Source organism: Cyrtonyx montezumae, unplaced genomic scaffold (assembly GCF_038088225.1).
Source record: "Cyrtonyx montezumae isolate F1298 unplaced genomic scaffold, pur_monq_1.0 scaffold_1, whole genome shotgun sequence".
Classification (NCBI taxonomy): Eukaryota; Metazoa; Chordata; class Aves; order Galliformes; family Odontophoridae; genus Cyrtonyx; species Cyrtonyx montezumae.
The window spans coordinates 20961221-20975181 of NW_027071825.1; the positions used below are offsets into that span (position 1 = coordinate 20961221).

Consider the following 13961-nt stretch of genomic DNA (forward strand, 5'->3'; position numbering starts at 1 on the left):
CATAGAATAGATGATATACAGAATTGGTTATTTTTATACTTTAAGCTGGAATAATTTCAATTCTGGAATTAAATGTAAACTTGTCAAACAGGCTTTCAATCTTATATCCATACTACAGACATTTATGTTCAAGTTCTTTTTTTCTTATTTCAGGAAAAAATATAATATTGAGGCTAAATTTATTCCTAAATTCTTCTATACCCATTCTAGTTGTTTATTATTATTATTATTATTATTATTATTATTATTATTATTATTTTAAAATGTAGAATCCAATTCTGGGGATATTTACTTGAGGGGCTGGGAAGCAAAAGGGGTAGCACTTTGTGACCTATTACAATTGTGTAATGTGCAAATGTAATTTCCGTGACTTGGGTGCTGGACAAGCCACAAACTAAATCAAGGGAAGAATATGGATTTTGCCTTTTCCTCTAGTCGGAAAGTTAATTTGAGGATCGGTTTCTATGAGACCTCTTATTTCTTTCTGATATAACAGTATGAAAGAACCACTCAAGCAGTATATGAAGTAGATAATTCTATAGATACATTACTAGACCTACTGCAAATGTACAGAGGGAAAGCCGGGGACAAAATTTCGGAAAAAGGAGGAAGTATTTTCACGAAGACTTGTTGTTTGTTGGCCATCCTTTCAAAGGACTCAAAGAGAGCTTTGGTAAGACCTGGTGTCTTCTTTCTAATAGTTTGATTCATCCTTGCTTTTTTTGCTTTTCTTTTATGTTTTGGTATTATGTGCATTCGTAGTTGCTTTTTTTTCTCATTCTTGCCTAATACCTGTTATAAATAAATTTTGTTGGTAATAAAATGCAATTTCAAGGTGGTGAAACAGTCATTAGCTAGTGCTCTGTTAGACTTCGTCACTCAGAATTAGTATGACACCAAGTTTTTGATCCTGCAGTATCTGCAAGATTATGATATTGCATTTGCTTGCTACTTGCAAAAGGATTTTGAAGAATTTCTATCGGTTGCTTAGTGTTACATGAAGTTTAGTTACTGCTTGACTTTTTTTTTTCCCCTACTTACCATTACTTTTCAGATTAAGTTAAAATCTTTATTGTCAATAAAAACTAGCAACATTATTGTTTATGCCTTCACATGACATACTTTATTATAAAAGAGACATAGTCTAATAGGTCTCTCTGTACCACTTGTTAGAGACATACATGAAATTGCCTCAAATGAGAAATTAGTAAAATTTGAATTGCACTTCTAGAATTTTCTGAAGTCGCAGATAGTGTTCCATGTACATATTTTGACAGCAGTAGTAGTCAGTGTGCTGGTTTTAAAACGGTTTCACTGTACTTTTGGGTGGAAGTTCTGTTTACATTAAAAGTGTTCAATTTTTATTGAGCAAAGCAGATTTCTAAGTTTAAGTTACTTTTACATTTATAGTATTAACTATGTATTGCTTTCACCTTTTCTCAGGAAATCCGAAGCATGCCACGAGTTGTTACGTGCATTCAGAGCCTCTATAAGCTTACAGCTCGTAAGTGCAAAATGGATGCAGAGAGAATGCGTATGAAACAGAAGACAAACTCCTTAGTTAGTGGAACTTCCTTAGTTCCAGTAACTCCTCTAAGAATAAAAACAGTTTCAAGGTGCGTGCTTAAAAGTTAGTCTGCTGTTTGTACAGTGTCAGATATACTATTTTAATAATAAACCACTATTATTTCCACAGAATTAAACCAGACTGGGTTTTGAGAAAAGATAACATGCAAGAAATTGTGGATCCTCTCCAAGCAATTGTAATGGTGATGGATACACTTGGCATTGCCTACTACTGAAATGAAAATTAATGTATTTGTACAGTAGGTATGCAGCAGGTAGCTCAATGATTTTAAACTGAAACAAATAAATGTCAAGCTGTCCTTGAAAATGTTTTTGTAATTAACTTTTTTGTATTGTATGCAGCTTTTGAAATCCTACCAAAATCAATTGTACAATAAAATTGTATGTCATTGTCTATTTTACAGTTGCGTTAATGTGTTGTTCTTACATAGCTCTGAATCCTACCAATATCATTGTATTTTTCACCCTGACCAAGTGCTGCACCGTTGTTTGTTATGGGACAGTTACGTTGGCTTGTCTGATGTGGAGAGGTGCAGGAAGGAGAGGGAGTCTGTTGATTTTAAAGCTGGCTTGTGATTTCATGGGGCTTGAGATCACTTCCTAGTGAACTTTGAGGGATTGTGTGACTGTAAGAAACTTAAAAAAATAGGGATTATGATGGAGCAAAGGGTTATAAGGATGGATTTAGAAATTCTGACCTGCTATTTTAAGGGAGGTAATTTTGTGAGATTTCTTACTTTCACGTCATCAATACATACTAGCACGCATCTCATCCAGCTGAATAGATGGTGTTTATCACAGCATCTTCCTGAAATTCTGTTCTGCTGTGCCTTGGAATTGAGCTTTCTTAGAGCAAGGTCAAGAAAACCAAACACATAAACTGATAACCTCCCACTCTGTTTTGGAGATTATGCTTCCTGAAGTTGGAATATGATGCCAGATCAACTGGTGGCTGTTAATCCAGTAGTTAAGAATTTAATCTTTTTTTTTCAGACAATAGCATTGTTCCATTTTTATTTGCTTTTTTTTAAAAAAAAAAAAGGTGGATGGCTGCGCAACAACATAAGGACAGGAAAGAGCAGCGACTCCGTTCTTATGTTCTACTCATGTAAAAGGCTCCAGAATGAAATACAGGTAGAATGCAAAGGAGTTCATGGGAGATAATTTTATGTCTGAGGTAAATAGTAACCTGATAGCAGGATGCCCTTTAAACTTAGAATTCAAGTGATTCTAACGGGGACAGTGTTTGATTAGTTTAAAGTGATCCATTCGTTTTTTTGCCTAGTTTTGCTGTTATATAATAAATTCAGTCCTCTTTACTGATATAAGTATGTGCAGTGGAAGTAGAGTTCTGCAAATCTGGTTGTAGTTTGTGGAGAATTAAGAGTAAGTAAAGTTTTCAGTGAAGTAACTTGTGTTACAAAATAATCTGGGCATTACAACGTTTGTTAATACTTTTGTCAATTCAGTTAATCATTTACAGAAGTAATACTTGGGGTGTTTTTGCAAATGGTGGAAACGATTGATGGATACAGTAACGAAGATGAGATTTAAAAGCTGTTTTTTCTTCCTAGTTATGATGAATTCGGGCAAACTCTTTGCAGAAGGTAAAAACACAGAATTCTTTTGCTAATAAATATGCATCGAATCTAGAACATGCAGTTTAGGTATCCTAGGAGGGGTGTCTCATATCTTGACTAAGAATAAACACTGCTTTTCAATAGTTTTGTTGTAAGATGGCTAATAATCGTGGATCAGTTGTTGCTGATTATCTGAGCTACAGGTTCACATGTAAAGGTTGAAGCTGTATAGTGGAAGGGTTCAGATTTCTGTTCAGAAGAGTTTTCTTGGGAAGTGTATGTGAGCTTTTTTGGGGCATTATACAAATGGAAATTTGCACTTCTAGACGTGTCTCAGTAATTGGTGTGTTCTGGCTAACCACTGAGCTAAAGAGCAGAAGTTAAATCGTACCTGTAGAAGTCAGCTCTGGATTGTGTTTCACATTTCCTATCCTTGCTTTCAGTACTGTTTGAAATTCCTGGGTCTGTGTTGTATGCATACTGCTTGAATGGTGACTTCTCATTGCTGTGAACTGCTCCTAATTAAAAGGATTTTCCTTTTTTTCATTTCCTTTTGTATTAGCTAGTGTGTGTTTAACTCCAATATTTTTGTTGCTACTACCTCTGTCTTCAATGGTTTTGTCCTTATGTAAAGCTACTGAAATGTCACTGGTACCTCTTCGAAAATCAAATCAAAGTTGTGTAGTGATCAACGATTTCTGATTTTTAGCCACATAAAAGTCTTCACGACCAGCATTTTTGTGAAGATATGATACAGTAGCTGTGTGAGGAGGGGATCTATAAAACTAGATTTTGTAGGTACTTAAGTAAACATACTGTGCAGTAAATTCTGGTGACTGTTGAGGAAAGAAGAAATAGATTTTGTTCCAGGACATGTAGGGTGAATACAGCCACACCAACCTGTGAGAAAATTCAACGCAATTACACTGAGATTCGTAAATGATGACTTAGTTTTGGAGTTTTGCTTCTTCTGGTAAGGTTGTCTTGCAAAGGCATGGAAAAAATTTTAAATAATTGCGTAAGTAACGCTTATATTGCTTTGTTTGTTTGTTTGTTTGTATTGTTTTTTGTTATGTTGTTAATGCCTTATTGTAACATTCATCACTACTGCTTTTAAATGTTCTCTCCTACTACTGCTTTAAAAAATAATAATAATGATAATTGCAGTTCTGCTTCTTTCCTTAGCTTCCATTTCTTCTTTCTTTTTCCTTACTTCTGTTCTTAAATCTGTTCTTAAACTCTTCCTTCAGCAAGTTGTCTTCTATGTTACCTCATATTGGTTTGTCATGCTGAATAAGCAGTTATTGCATAGCTAATTCTTGACTCTGTGTTTCCGTTTTGTTTTAGTCTGTGTCAGAACAGTTTTTCAGTAGAAGGTGCTCATGCTTTCATCTTCTAGGCTAGAAAGAGTCAAATAAACATCCGTTCTGCATCCATTTTGCCCTGTTCAAATTAGGAAGTTTCATTCTGCAGATTGTATTTCTGTGAACCTAATGAACATGAGAGATATATTTTTAATATAATTTCATTGAGTGTTATAAGAATCTTCATGCCAAGGATGAGATTTAATAAAAAAATGTAAGTATGATAACTTTAGAATAATAATTCTTTCATTTAACAGTGACTGCCAAATACACTAACTTTGACCTTGTAAGCAGAATTGCATTCACGTTGTTTGAAAGCCTGAATCAGTCCAATTGTTTTTAAACAAATTAATGCAAAAAGAAATTCTTATGTGAGACAAAATTTTTTAATGAGAAATACACACATTATGTCTTTGCAGATAAACTTTGTGATTTGCCACATATAGAAAATGGAGGGATTGCCCCGTATTATTACAGTTTCAAAAGTTACTATTTCCCTATGCATGAAGGAAAAAAACTTTCCTATTCTTGTGTGGCTGGTTATACAACTGAAACTGGGACTCAAGATGGAAGAATAACTTGTACAGCAAAAGGATGGTCTCCTGTGCCACAATGCTACAGTGAGTTAGCATCTTAATTTCATTATTGCCTATAGCAGAAAAATGTTTAACCTCAATTTCCTTAAGCATATAGGGACAAAAGGTGCAGAATAGTAGGGATAAAATGCTGAAGTTAAGACAAGGTGAAATCTGTTATGTATGTTTATACATTGAATATTTTTTCACTAGTATACAATCTAAGGACTTACCACACTGTATGTTTTTGTTAAGAATTTCAAGAATGCTCTCCCGTGTAACTTATTGTGGGAAAAATAGTTGACATTTTAGTCCTATATGTACATCTGAGCCTCCTTAGCACCAGATTGGAATATTCCATGGTACTACCATCTGTTCGATGATTGTGGTAGCATTTCAATAAAACAAGAAAATGAAATTGGGTGGAGATAATTAAAAAACCTTGTTTTATTGCATATCAAAGAAGATATTACATTATTTTTTTCCTAACCAAACTGTCTCTTTTCATTTAGAAAAATGTAATAAGCCTCTTCTGGAACATGGCATTTTTTATGATACAGAAACATTCTTCAAAATACATGAGGAACTACGATACAAATGTAATCAAGGCTACCACACTCCCAGTGGTGGTACTGAAGATACAGTACAATGTCAGTCAGATGGATGGTCTTCCCAGCCAAGCTGTACCAAGAAAATTGGTAGGATTGTCTTTCTCTCCCTTTGATTTCATTTATGTATATAAAAGTCCGCTGTCTTCCCTGTACGTATACAGGGTCAAACTGCCTTTGTTAGGTTTGAATATTTCTGAATTAATCTCCCAGCTGTACCTCATGCAATAGAATTATCAGATGGTTCACACTGCTTATTTTTTGAATTGGTATAGATAAAATTGTGGAATCAGTATAGGCGGGATAACTTTGTTTCAAATAAACCCATTTTTGGGGAGTTTGTTTGCTCCCAAAATGAATGCTAGAAAACCTATGTAAACTGTTCCATCTTTAATTGTTCGTTATCAACAAAGACTGACAGATTGAGTCAGATACAAGCACTTTTAAGGAAAATTTTGGATAAATAAGCCCAAAGGAAAAGAAAAAAACAGTATTACATGTATGTCTTATTCATTTAAGAGTTTTGCCAAGTACCTGCATTATATCATGGCATCTACTTCACAACCCAGCAAGAGCTCCGTGTGAATGAAGTGCTGCTATATAAATGTGATGATGGATACCACACTGCAGGAGGAAACACTACGGGGGAAGCAGTTTGTCTCGCACATGGATGGTCCCTTACCCCAAATTGCACAAGTATGTAGTGGACTTGAATTAATTCTCTTTGAAATGTGACATATTCTACAACTAAATAAAAAAATTATAAGCTTTGTGAACTGTTGGGATAAAAAAGTTTTTGTTTTCTCCCTAGAAAAAACCTGCCCCCCTTTGGGTGGAATAGAACATGGAGGTTTCTATCCTGTGAAGAAAATCTATGAAGAAGGAGATGTCGTTCATTTTTTCTGTGAGGAAAGCTATTCTTTCCATGAATTTGACCTAATTCAATGTTATTACTTTGGATGGTATCCAGATCCTCCAGTGTGTGAAGGTACGTTTTTTTTTTGTTTTTTTTTTTTTTTACATTTGTAATATATAAAATTCTCCAGCACTTTCTTGAAATGAAATGCTTTCATTGTGAATACAGAATAAAAATATGCTTTTGTAGCAGTTTACACCTAAGTAGAAATAATGTTTTAGCAGTATTTCAGCAGTACATGAAGCCTAAATAGTAAGGAAGAAGAAATGTTGATTGGAATTAGGCTGCTACTGTCTGTTCTGCCTGTCCAGTCTAACAATTGAGCAGATACTATTACCTGTTCTTTCTTCCATGTGTTGTTTCCTGGAAAAACTGGAAGAAACAATAGCAGGGATGTTGCTTAGCCTTTAGACTTCAAGGTAAACTAGGTTCAGATTATGTGAAGGATTAATGGAGCATGTGTAGAAGCTTCATGAGGTGGGAGCGTGCCTCTTTAGGTACTAAGAACAATTATTTACTTTATGTTTGATACTTGAGGAAAAAATATATTGATTGCTTCTTTAAAAAAACACTAATGTTTAAGTGTTTTAAGTAAAATTGATGTTTTTGAATCATTTAGGTTGGAAGAAAGACCCTTAAGATCACTGAATCCAACCATTCACCTAACACTACATGCCTGTCCATGTCCCTGAGCACCACAGCCATGCAGCTCTTAAATACTTCAAGGGGCTGTTGCTGCACCACTTCCCTAAGAAGCATCTTCCAAGGCTTAACTGCTCTTTCCATGAAAAAATTAGAAATAATGTCCAATCTAAACCTCCCCTTGTGCAACTCAGAGCTGTTTTTTCACATTCTATCTCTTGTCACCTGAGAAGAGAAACTGATAATGTCCTTGCTGCAGCCTCCCCTCAGGTAGCTGTGATGAGGTATCCCCTCAGCCTCCTCCAGAGAAAAATCCCAGTTCCATCAGCCATTTCTCATGTCTTGTTTTCCAATCTCTTTACCAGCTTTTAAGTAAATAATTATCCTTCTTGTAGTGAGGAGCCCAAAACTGAGCACAGTATTACTTTATAGCTAGTTTTGCAGACGATAACATGATTGATATGAAGATGAAACTTATGTTCCTTTCCTAGAAGGTATGCTTGGGTTTAAAATGCACTGGAATCTCTCAAAAAAAGGACTTGTTAGTATGTTCCTCAGGCCTGCATTTGTTCAGAAATTTTTCCTAGGTTAGTGCAAAGAAGGAGTGGTGCTCAGGAGAAATGAAAACGTGGCCTTAATCTAATTGATGTAATGCTGATTACAAACTTCATCTGAGGATAGGAAATTGGTTACTGCTTTCACGGCTTGTGTAGTATCAGAATTGATACATAAGCTGTGTTAAATATTGCATTAATAGATGGTGTGGAAAATCTCTGTAACCTGAATACTTTGAAAGAACATTTTACTCAAAATGTGAGAGATTATGTTTTTTTAACATAACATTTTTTTTATAACAGTGCAATATCATAATACCTCTCTTTTATATTTGTTGAAAGTAAAATCCCATTTTTGTTCTAAATCTTCATTTTAATAAGATGTGGAGCTAAGAGGTTCCTCTTGATAAACCAGAAATGTCTTCTAAAAGCAGAGACTTGCACACTGTATGGTAAAATGAATTGCTCTGCTTACAGTTTTGCTTAGTGAGAAAAAGAATGCATTTTTTATTTTCAGATGTAAGAAGTAAATGTCCTCCACCACCACTTCCTCCTCATTCCCATATCATCGCCGTTAGGAGAACATATCTCAATGGCGACAGAGTTCATATACAGTGTCAGAGTGAATTTGAAATGAGAGGACCTGGGGAAATCCAGTGTGAAAAAGGAAAATGGACGTCACCCCCTATCTGTATAGGTTAGTACCTCTTGCAGCTGAATAGAAATAATTCTGCAAGCAATCTCATTAGTCCTAAAAGCCACATTTTCCAAGTCTGCAAAGCTATTTGTCCTCTTCTAATAGATGCTTGAGAGGTAAAGTGCTGGAGATTAAAAGAGAGAATGAGCTAGACTATTTCTTAGTGTTTTTTTATCATATTTGAAAATGTCTTTTTATTTTTGAGAAATCGGGTTCTAAGTTTCTGCTTTGATTTTAGGATCTGTGGATAAAAAGGAATCTGAGGCACCAGCACTCAAGGCAGATACGTCTATAACATCAAGCAAAACGTATCAACGTGAACAAATGAGTAGGTGAACCTTGCTTATCTATTTAATAGGAAATTCCATGCTCTCTAATACTGTTACAACTATTTTATGACTTAACCGTATTACTCTTTTGCTACATTACAATTCTGTACTCTTGAAGATGTTTGCGTATGCTCCATGTACTGCTTCAGTGTATCAGTATGACTGAATGAAAGACCATTCTTTCTTTTTTTCTAGAGACTGTGAGCTAAACCTATTTTTCAGTGCTGTACGTGTAATTTTCTTACATGTGTTAGCATTTAACTACAGTCATTTTGTATTGCTTGTTACTATAGTCTGAATGTGCAAATTTTGCTGATCCTTTGTTTAATAGTTCACTGAGATTAATTTTGAACCCCACATGGGTTTAACATTTCAAGCAACAAGTTAAGATGGTCTCAGTACAGCAAAGCAACTACTCCATATTGGTAGGTAACTGTAGACTCTTAAATAGAAACTTCAAAAAAAAAAAAGAAAATTAATGGTCAGACACTTTATTTGTAAGCAAATTTTGGATCAAACTCTATTGCTATTTAAATATTTTCACACTGCTGAAGTTATTTTAAAGATTTAATTATTTATCTTCTTACCCTGTGTTAGACATACAGCAAAATTGTACCTCTCCACCAGCGATTAAAAATGGTGTTCTTCTTGGCCCATTATTACCAAGTTACAAAAACGGTAACTCAGTAGAATATGGTTGCCAGCATTACCATTTTTTGGATGGACCCAGTACTGTTTACTGCAAACAAGGGAACTGGACAGAACAGCCTACTTGTCTGGGTAAGCCTTACCAGAAAAAAAGTACAATAAACGTATCCTTCTTTCCTTCCTGTAAAGAAAATGATAATTATTTTTCCACTGGCATTCTTTGTTAAATGTATTTACTTTAAGTTTTTAATCTATTGTGATAACGCAAATAAATAACTATCTAAGCTTTATTTATTTATTTCAAAATGAAATATGCCATATATTTACAAATACTTGTAGAAAACATTGTTTCAGAAGTTTGTGTTTTCTGGGAATTACTGTTCAGAGTTTATTCTTTTTTGCGTGTAACTCTTGTTAAAAAAAAGAGTCCATTTCTTTACCTTCGTATTCTTTTCATTTTTCTTTTTTTTCTTTTACTATATTCAATATGTTATTTCTCAGAAAATTCAAAAATATTGTAGTACTATTGGTTTTTATTTCATTTCCTTTTTTTCCCAACTCCTACAAAAAGGAGTTAAGAAATCACTTCATTGCTTTTATTTATTTCCTAGATCCTTGCATTCTTAATGTAACTGATATGAACAGTAACAACATAGAGCTGAAATGGAGACAGGAAGAATTCATCTTCCTACATGGTGATCTTATTGAGTTTGAATGTAAGCAAGGATACAAATTTTCCCACGCTACCTCGCCATCTCCTGGGAGGACACAGTGTAACCGTGGAAGACTGAAATACCCAAAATGTGTTTTTCAAGGTAAAACAATACTTATCATTTGTCCTTCTGATTTCATCAATCTAAGACCTATTTATTTAGAAACATTCGCTTCAACAGTAGAGGCCTAAAACGTATTGTAAATGGTAACAAAATTTCAGTATCTGATAGATGTTCTTACACAACATATCTATATGGTTAAATATGTGTTGAATATATAATTGTTAAAAAAATGTGCATAATAAAAGCAATATACCTTCGTTTGGTGGGAAGGCAATAGAAGGGAGGGAGGAGCTCTTCTCCAGGCTGAGGGAAGTCAAAGCTCTGTAGAAAGATAGCTGTAAACACTGAAACACTCACAGGAAGTTTCTTGTGGTTTGGAATTACACAGATTTCATTCTAATTTGAGATGCAATCTAGAAGTATTGAGAATAAACGGAGAGTTCATATTTATTTATGTAGTGTTGACAGGAAATTACTGCTGCTGCTTTGTTAGTTTTTTTATGTTGAAAGTTTCACAAAGATTTTTGACATTATTCCAGTTCCTGTGGAAAAATGTGACTCGCCACCGTCTATTGCAAATGGAGCTCTTACTGTCCCACCTCTGACCCAGTATGACAACGGTTCTTCAGTTCAGTATAGTTGCTCTGATTATTATTTCTTGCAAGGATCGGAGAGAATTTACTGTTCTGAGGGCCAGTGGACTTCACCACCACTTTGTATAGGTAGGCACAAGAAGATATATAAGCATTTATTTCTGTTTGTAATTCAGATGCTTAGTATTTATAGATTGAGTATTGTCAACTGGAACATTATTAAGATCTCAGTTGCATTTTTCAGTTAGAGAGGAACGTATGTTTTAACAGAAGCAAGTACAACCTTTGGCTTTTTTATTAAGTAACTAAGTAAATCTTATGTGTTGGCTGCATCCAGAAATATCGTGATTTCATGTACTATATCTATCTTTTAGGAGAGTGGGGAATAACCTGAATTTTGAGTGTCAACTCTAGTCACAATAATTTATTTATTAACACTGAATATGTCTCTATTCTTTAGAGCCATGCACTTTGTCAAAAAAAGAAATGGAAAAAAATAATGTGCTGCTGGAAAGTTTTTATGAGAACCAAGTTTACTTCTACCACGGAGATTATGTTGGATTTTACTGCAAACAGAACCATTTTGGAGCAGAATCTGGTACAACTTTATTTCAAGTGCAGTGCAAGAGAGGACAGCTACTGTATCCAAGATGTGTTGAAAGAGGAAAATAAAATAAGTAAGTACAACTTCAGAAAAATGTATAGGAAAGGTATTTGTTCTTTATCTAGTATCAGCAGTTGCATTAAGATGGCCTCATATCTTCAAGATGATTATAGTTGACTTAGAGAAATGAACATCCAGTTGCATTGATGAAGTTGAGTGAAAGAGTAAGGATAATGAGAAAATGGTCTGCGGAAAGGGAGTCAGCAGACCTTTGTTCTCTGGGGGTTTTATTCCAAGATATTATATCTAATTCTTTGGTTGTGGCAAGGCCAAAGCAAGGCTTTAGCTATCCTGAAATTTCCCTTATCAGCAGAAGCAACAACAGAAAAACAGGTACTACTTACTTGCTTTATTGTATTAGAACTCAACTCATGTTAATACCCCAAATGAATACTGAGACAAATAGATAGACTCCATTAACCGTACACAAATGCAGCATATTGCTTTGGTTGATTTTCATGAGCTTGACTGGAATAATTAGGTGACCTTAAAGAAGAATTTCTCTGTGCTTAAGGCAGATCAAGGTCTAAGAATCATCCCTTGCTGCACAGAGCTCTGTGTACCACCCACACTAGTTTTCAAAAAATTCTTATGAAAGTGAACTGCAAGAAAAATGAAGAGCATGTCTTCTACAAAGCTCTATTAAGTGGGTCAGTAAATCTCCTCCTCAACTAGCAATGCACCCATGGCATGTTAAACACATTAGCTGTTCCTATGCATCAGGTGCAGTATAGCACCATTGGATCAACTACCAAAAAAATTAATAAAGCCCAAGTTCCTGGATCCGTCAAGACAGCAGTGCAAGCTCACCTACAAATGAAAAGGATGGCAGGTCCCATTTCGGGACCTGGACCAAAGGAGTTGTGCCTACCCACATCCAGAAATACTAGCTAGAGCGAGTTACTTGCATTCCAGCATCTCGCCTTTCCACCAAATAACACAGAAGCTCAAGACCTGCATAGGAATCAGGCTCTGTGATCCAGAGACTCCTCTGAGGTGTTTAAAGAAGGCTCACCCTGACTGCCATGATCCCAGGCACACTCATGGAGAAAAAGCTAGAAGCAGACAAGGCCAAACACACTCATTATTTGCGAATAATCAAATCAATGGTAGGCTTTTTAATTCTTGACTCAGTATGCCAACAAAGCCAGCCTACTTCAGCATGCAAATGTAAATAAAAATAGCAGTGATCTATGCAGAACAGGCGAGATGTAAGTAAGTACAATCATTTGGACAGATAAAATGTAAACGATTACAGAATGTCAATAAATTTACAAAGAGTAGTTAAATTTAAATGATATCATCCAATAAGATAAATAAAATGAATTATCAAATTCCAGCAGAGAACACTGTCCAAGCTGTACAGTAGGAAACTCCAGGAAATCTTTAAGCTCAGATCACTGGGTTTGTTGAAGGAGCATTCATTTCTCCAGCTGCACTCAGCCAAGTCACTTCCAGCTATCCAAACATTCCTGCATTGTAAAGAGGCAGAAGAGGAAATGGCTGACATACTGCCACGTTTCTTGAGAGCAGTGAAAAGTAGCTGCCAACCATGCCCATTGCTTGAATTCAATTCCCCAGGTCCCTTGGAACAGGAGTAGGTCCATGACAGACACAGACTGGTATGGGATCAAGAGAAGGCCCCTGTGTCTTACCTTCCTTTTACAATCCTTTTTGACTGTTCCCCACAGTTCTTTTACAGCCCCCTGTGCCCTCCCACATGAACCATTTACTTACTTGCACATTGAGGATACTCAATTACTCCATCCAGACACTGTGGGTGAAATATCTCTGGTCTTGAAGCTTCTTTATAATACCAACTTTTACATGCAAAGTCAATACGTTCCCCAGAGTGGTAGGTGTAAGGCTTTTTCCCTTTGTTTGATTGCATTTTAATGTTGTTCTTTTCCATTTCTGACTCAAGCACTGTGCAGTCTCCTGGAAAAGAAATATGGCCACTAATAATGTGAAGATATTTCTGTAGATCTCACACTGGACATCTGAGTCTCTGAAGATGTTGGTACCAACTGAGTGCCTCAAACACTTACTCTGCTTTGCTGCCTCTCTTTTGCAACTGTATCCTCCTGTATCAACACACAGTGCAGACTATGAAGGATAAAAGCTCATTTCCTACTCTACTCTTTGGCAATGATCCAGTAAGGAATGCTCAGGGAAAACTGTAGAAGGAGACAAGCACAGATTTCCCCTCTGAGAAGCCTATGAAGGCTACCAATGGGCATCAGCTGTTTCCTCCATGCATATCAGAACATGGTATGAGCAGAGAGAAGCTGGAAAGGGCACAGAGGTACCAAGGGGGCACAGCATGGCAGCAACAGAGATCCAGAAGAGAAGCTCCTAGGGAAAAAACCCTGTCTAAACAGGCAGGCCTGGGAGAGACTGCAATGAAATGGTCTCCTGTTTTGTCATA

At 35.7% G+C, this 13961-nt stretch overlaps 3 protein-coding genes across 7 annotated transcripts in view; 2 read left to right on the plus strand and 1 right to left on the minus strand.

Annotated features, from left to right (window-relative positions):
• Positions 1-1988, plus strand: part of ASPM (assembly factor for spindle microtubules) — a 32017-nt gene extending 30029 nt beyond the window's left edge. Inside the window, exons 28-30 of the mRNA XM_065743054.1 lie at positions 497-673; positions 1444-1616; positions 1697-1988. Of these exons, the coding sequence (XP_065599126.1) occupies positions 497-673; positions 1444-1616; positions 1697-1802 (456 nt within the window). The 3' untranslated portion in view covers positions 1803-1988. The remainder of the gene's footprint in view (positions 1-496; positions 674-1443; positions 1617-1696) is intronic.
• Positions 1989-2921: 933 nt separating this feature from the next.
• LOC136052768 (coagulation factor XIII B chain-like) lies at positions 2922-11637 on the plus strand. 2 transcript variants are annotated; one of them, XM_065743132.1, is made up of 11 exons: positions 2922-3194; positions 4951-5151; positions 5619-5804; positions 6234-6410; positions 6526-6702; positions 8344-8523; positions 8762-8851; positions 9450-9632; positions 10112-10315; positions 10816-10998; positions 11330-11637. In XM_065743132.1, exons 1-11 carry the CDS (start codon positions 3113-3115, stop codon positions 11539-11541), a joined length of 1875 nt encoding a protein of 624 aa, XP_065599204.1. In that variant the 5' UTR covers positions 2922-3112; the 3' UTR covers positions 11542-11637. The 2 variants fall into 2 exon arrangements, with proteins under 2 accessions (XP_065599204.1, XP_065599213.1); XM_065743141.1 differs by lacking the exon at positions 2922-3194 and adding an exon at positions 4523-4745.
• A 27-nt stretch (positions 11638-11664) lies between these two features.
• CFH (complement factor H) overlaps positions 11665-13961 on the minus strand; it is a 210504-nt gene continuing 208207 nt past the window's right edge. For all 4 annotated transcript variants that reach the window (XM_065743096.1, XM_065743088.1, XM_065743079.1 and 1 more), the window contains 2 exons: positions 13271-13471; positions 11665-13005 (listed from right to left, as the gene is read on the minus strand). In XM_065743096.1, coding sequence (XP_065599168.1) covers positions 12992-13005; positions 13271-13471 — 215 coding nt within the window. In that variant the 3' untranslated portion in view covers positions 11665-12991. The remainder of the gene's footprint in view (positions 13006-13270; positions 13472-13961) is intronic.

What these genes read in the sequence shown, in the direction of transcription:
- LOC136052768 (XM_065743132.1), top strand. Translation starts at nt 3,113, where the DNA reads ATGGATACAGTAACGAAGATGAGATTTAAAAGCTGTTTTTTCTTCCTA. An exon ending in GTCACCCCCTATCTGTATAG is followed by an intron (nt 8,524 to 8,761) that starts GTTAGTACCTCT and finishes CTTTGATTTTAG; the next exon opens with GATCTGTGGATAAAAAGGAA. An exon ending in CCCAAAATGTGTTTTTCAAG is followed by an intron (nt 10,316 to 10,815) that starts GTAAAACAATAC and finishes ACATTATTCCAG; the next exon opens with TTCCTGTGGAAAAATGTGAC.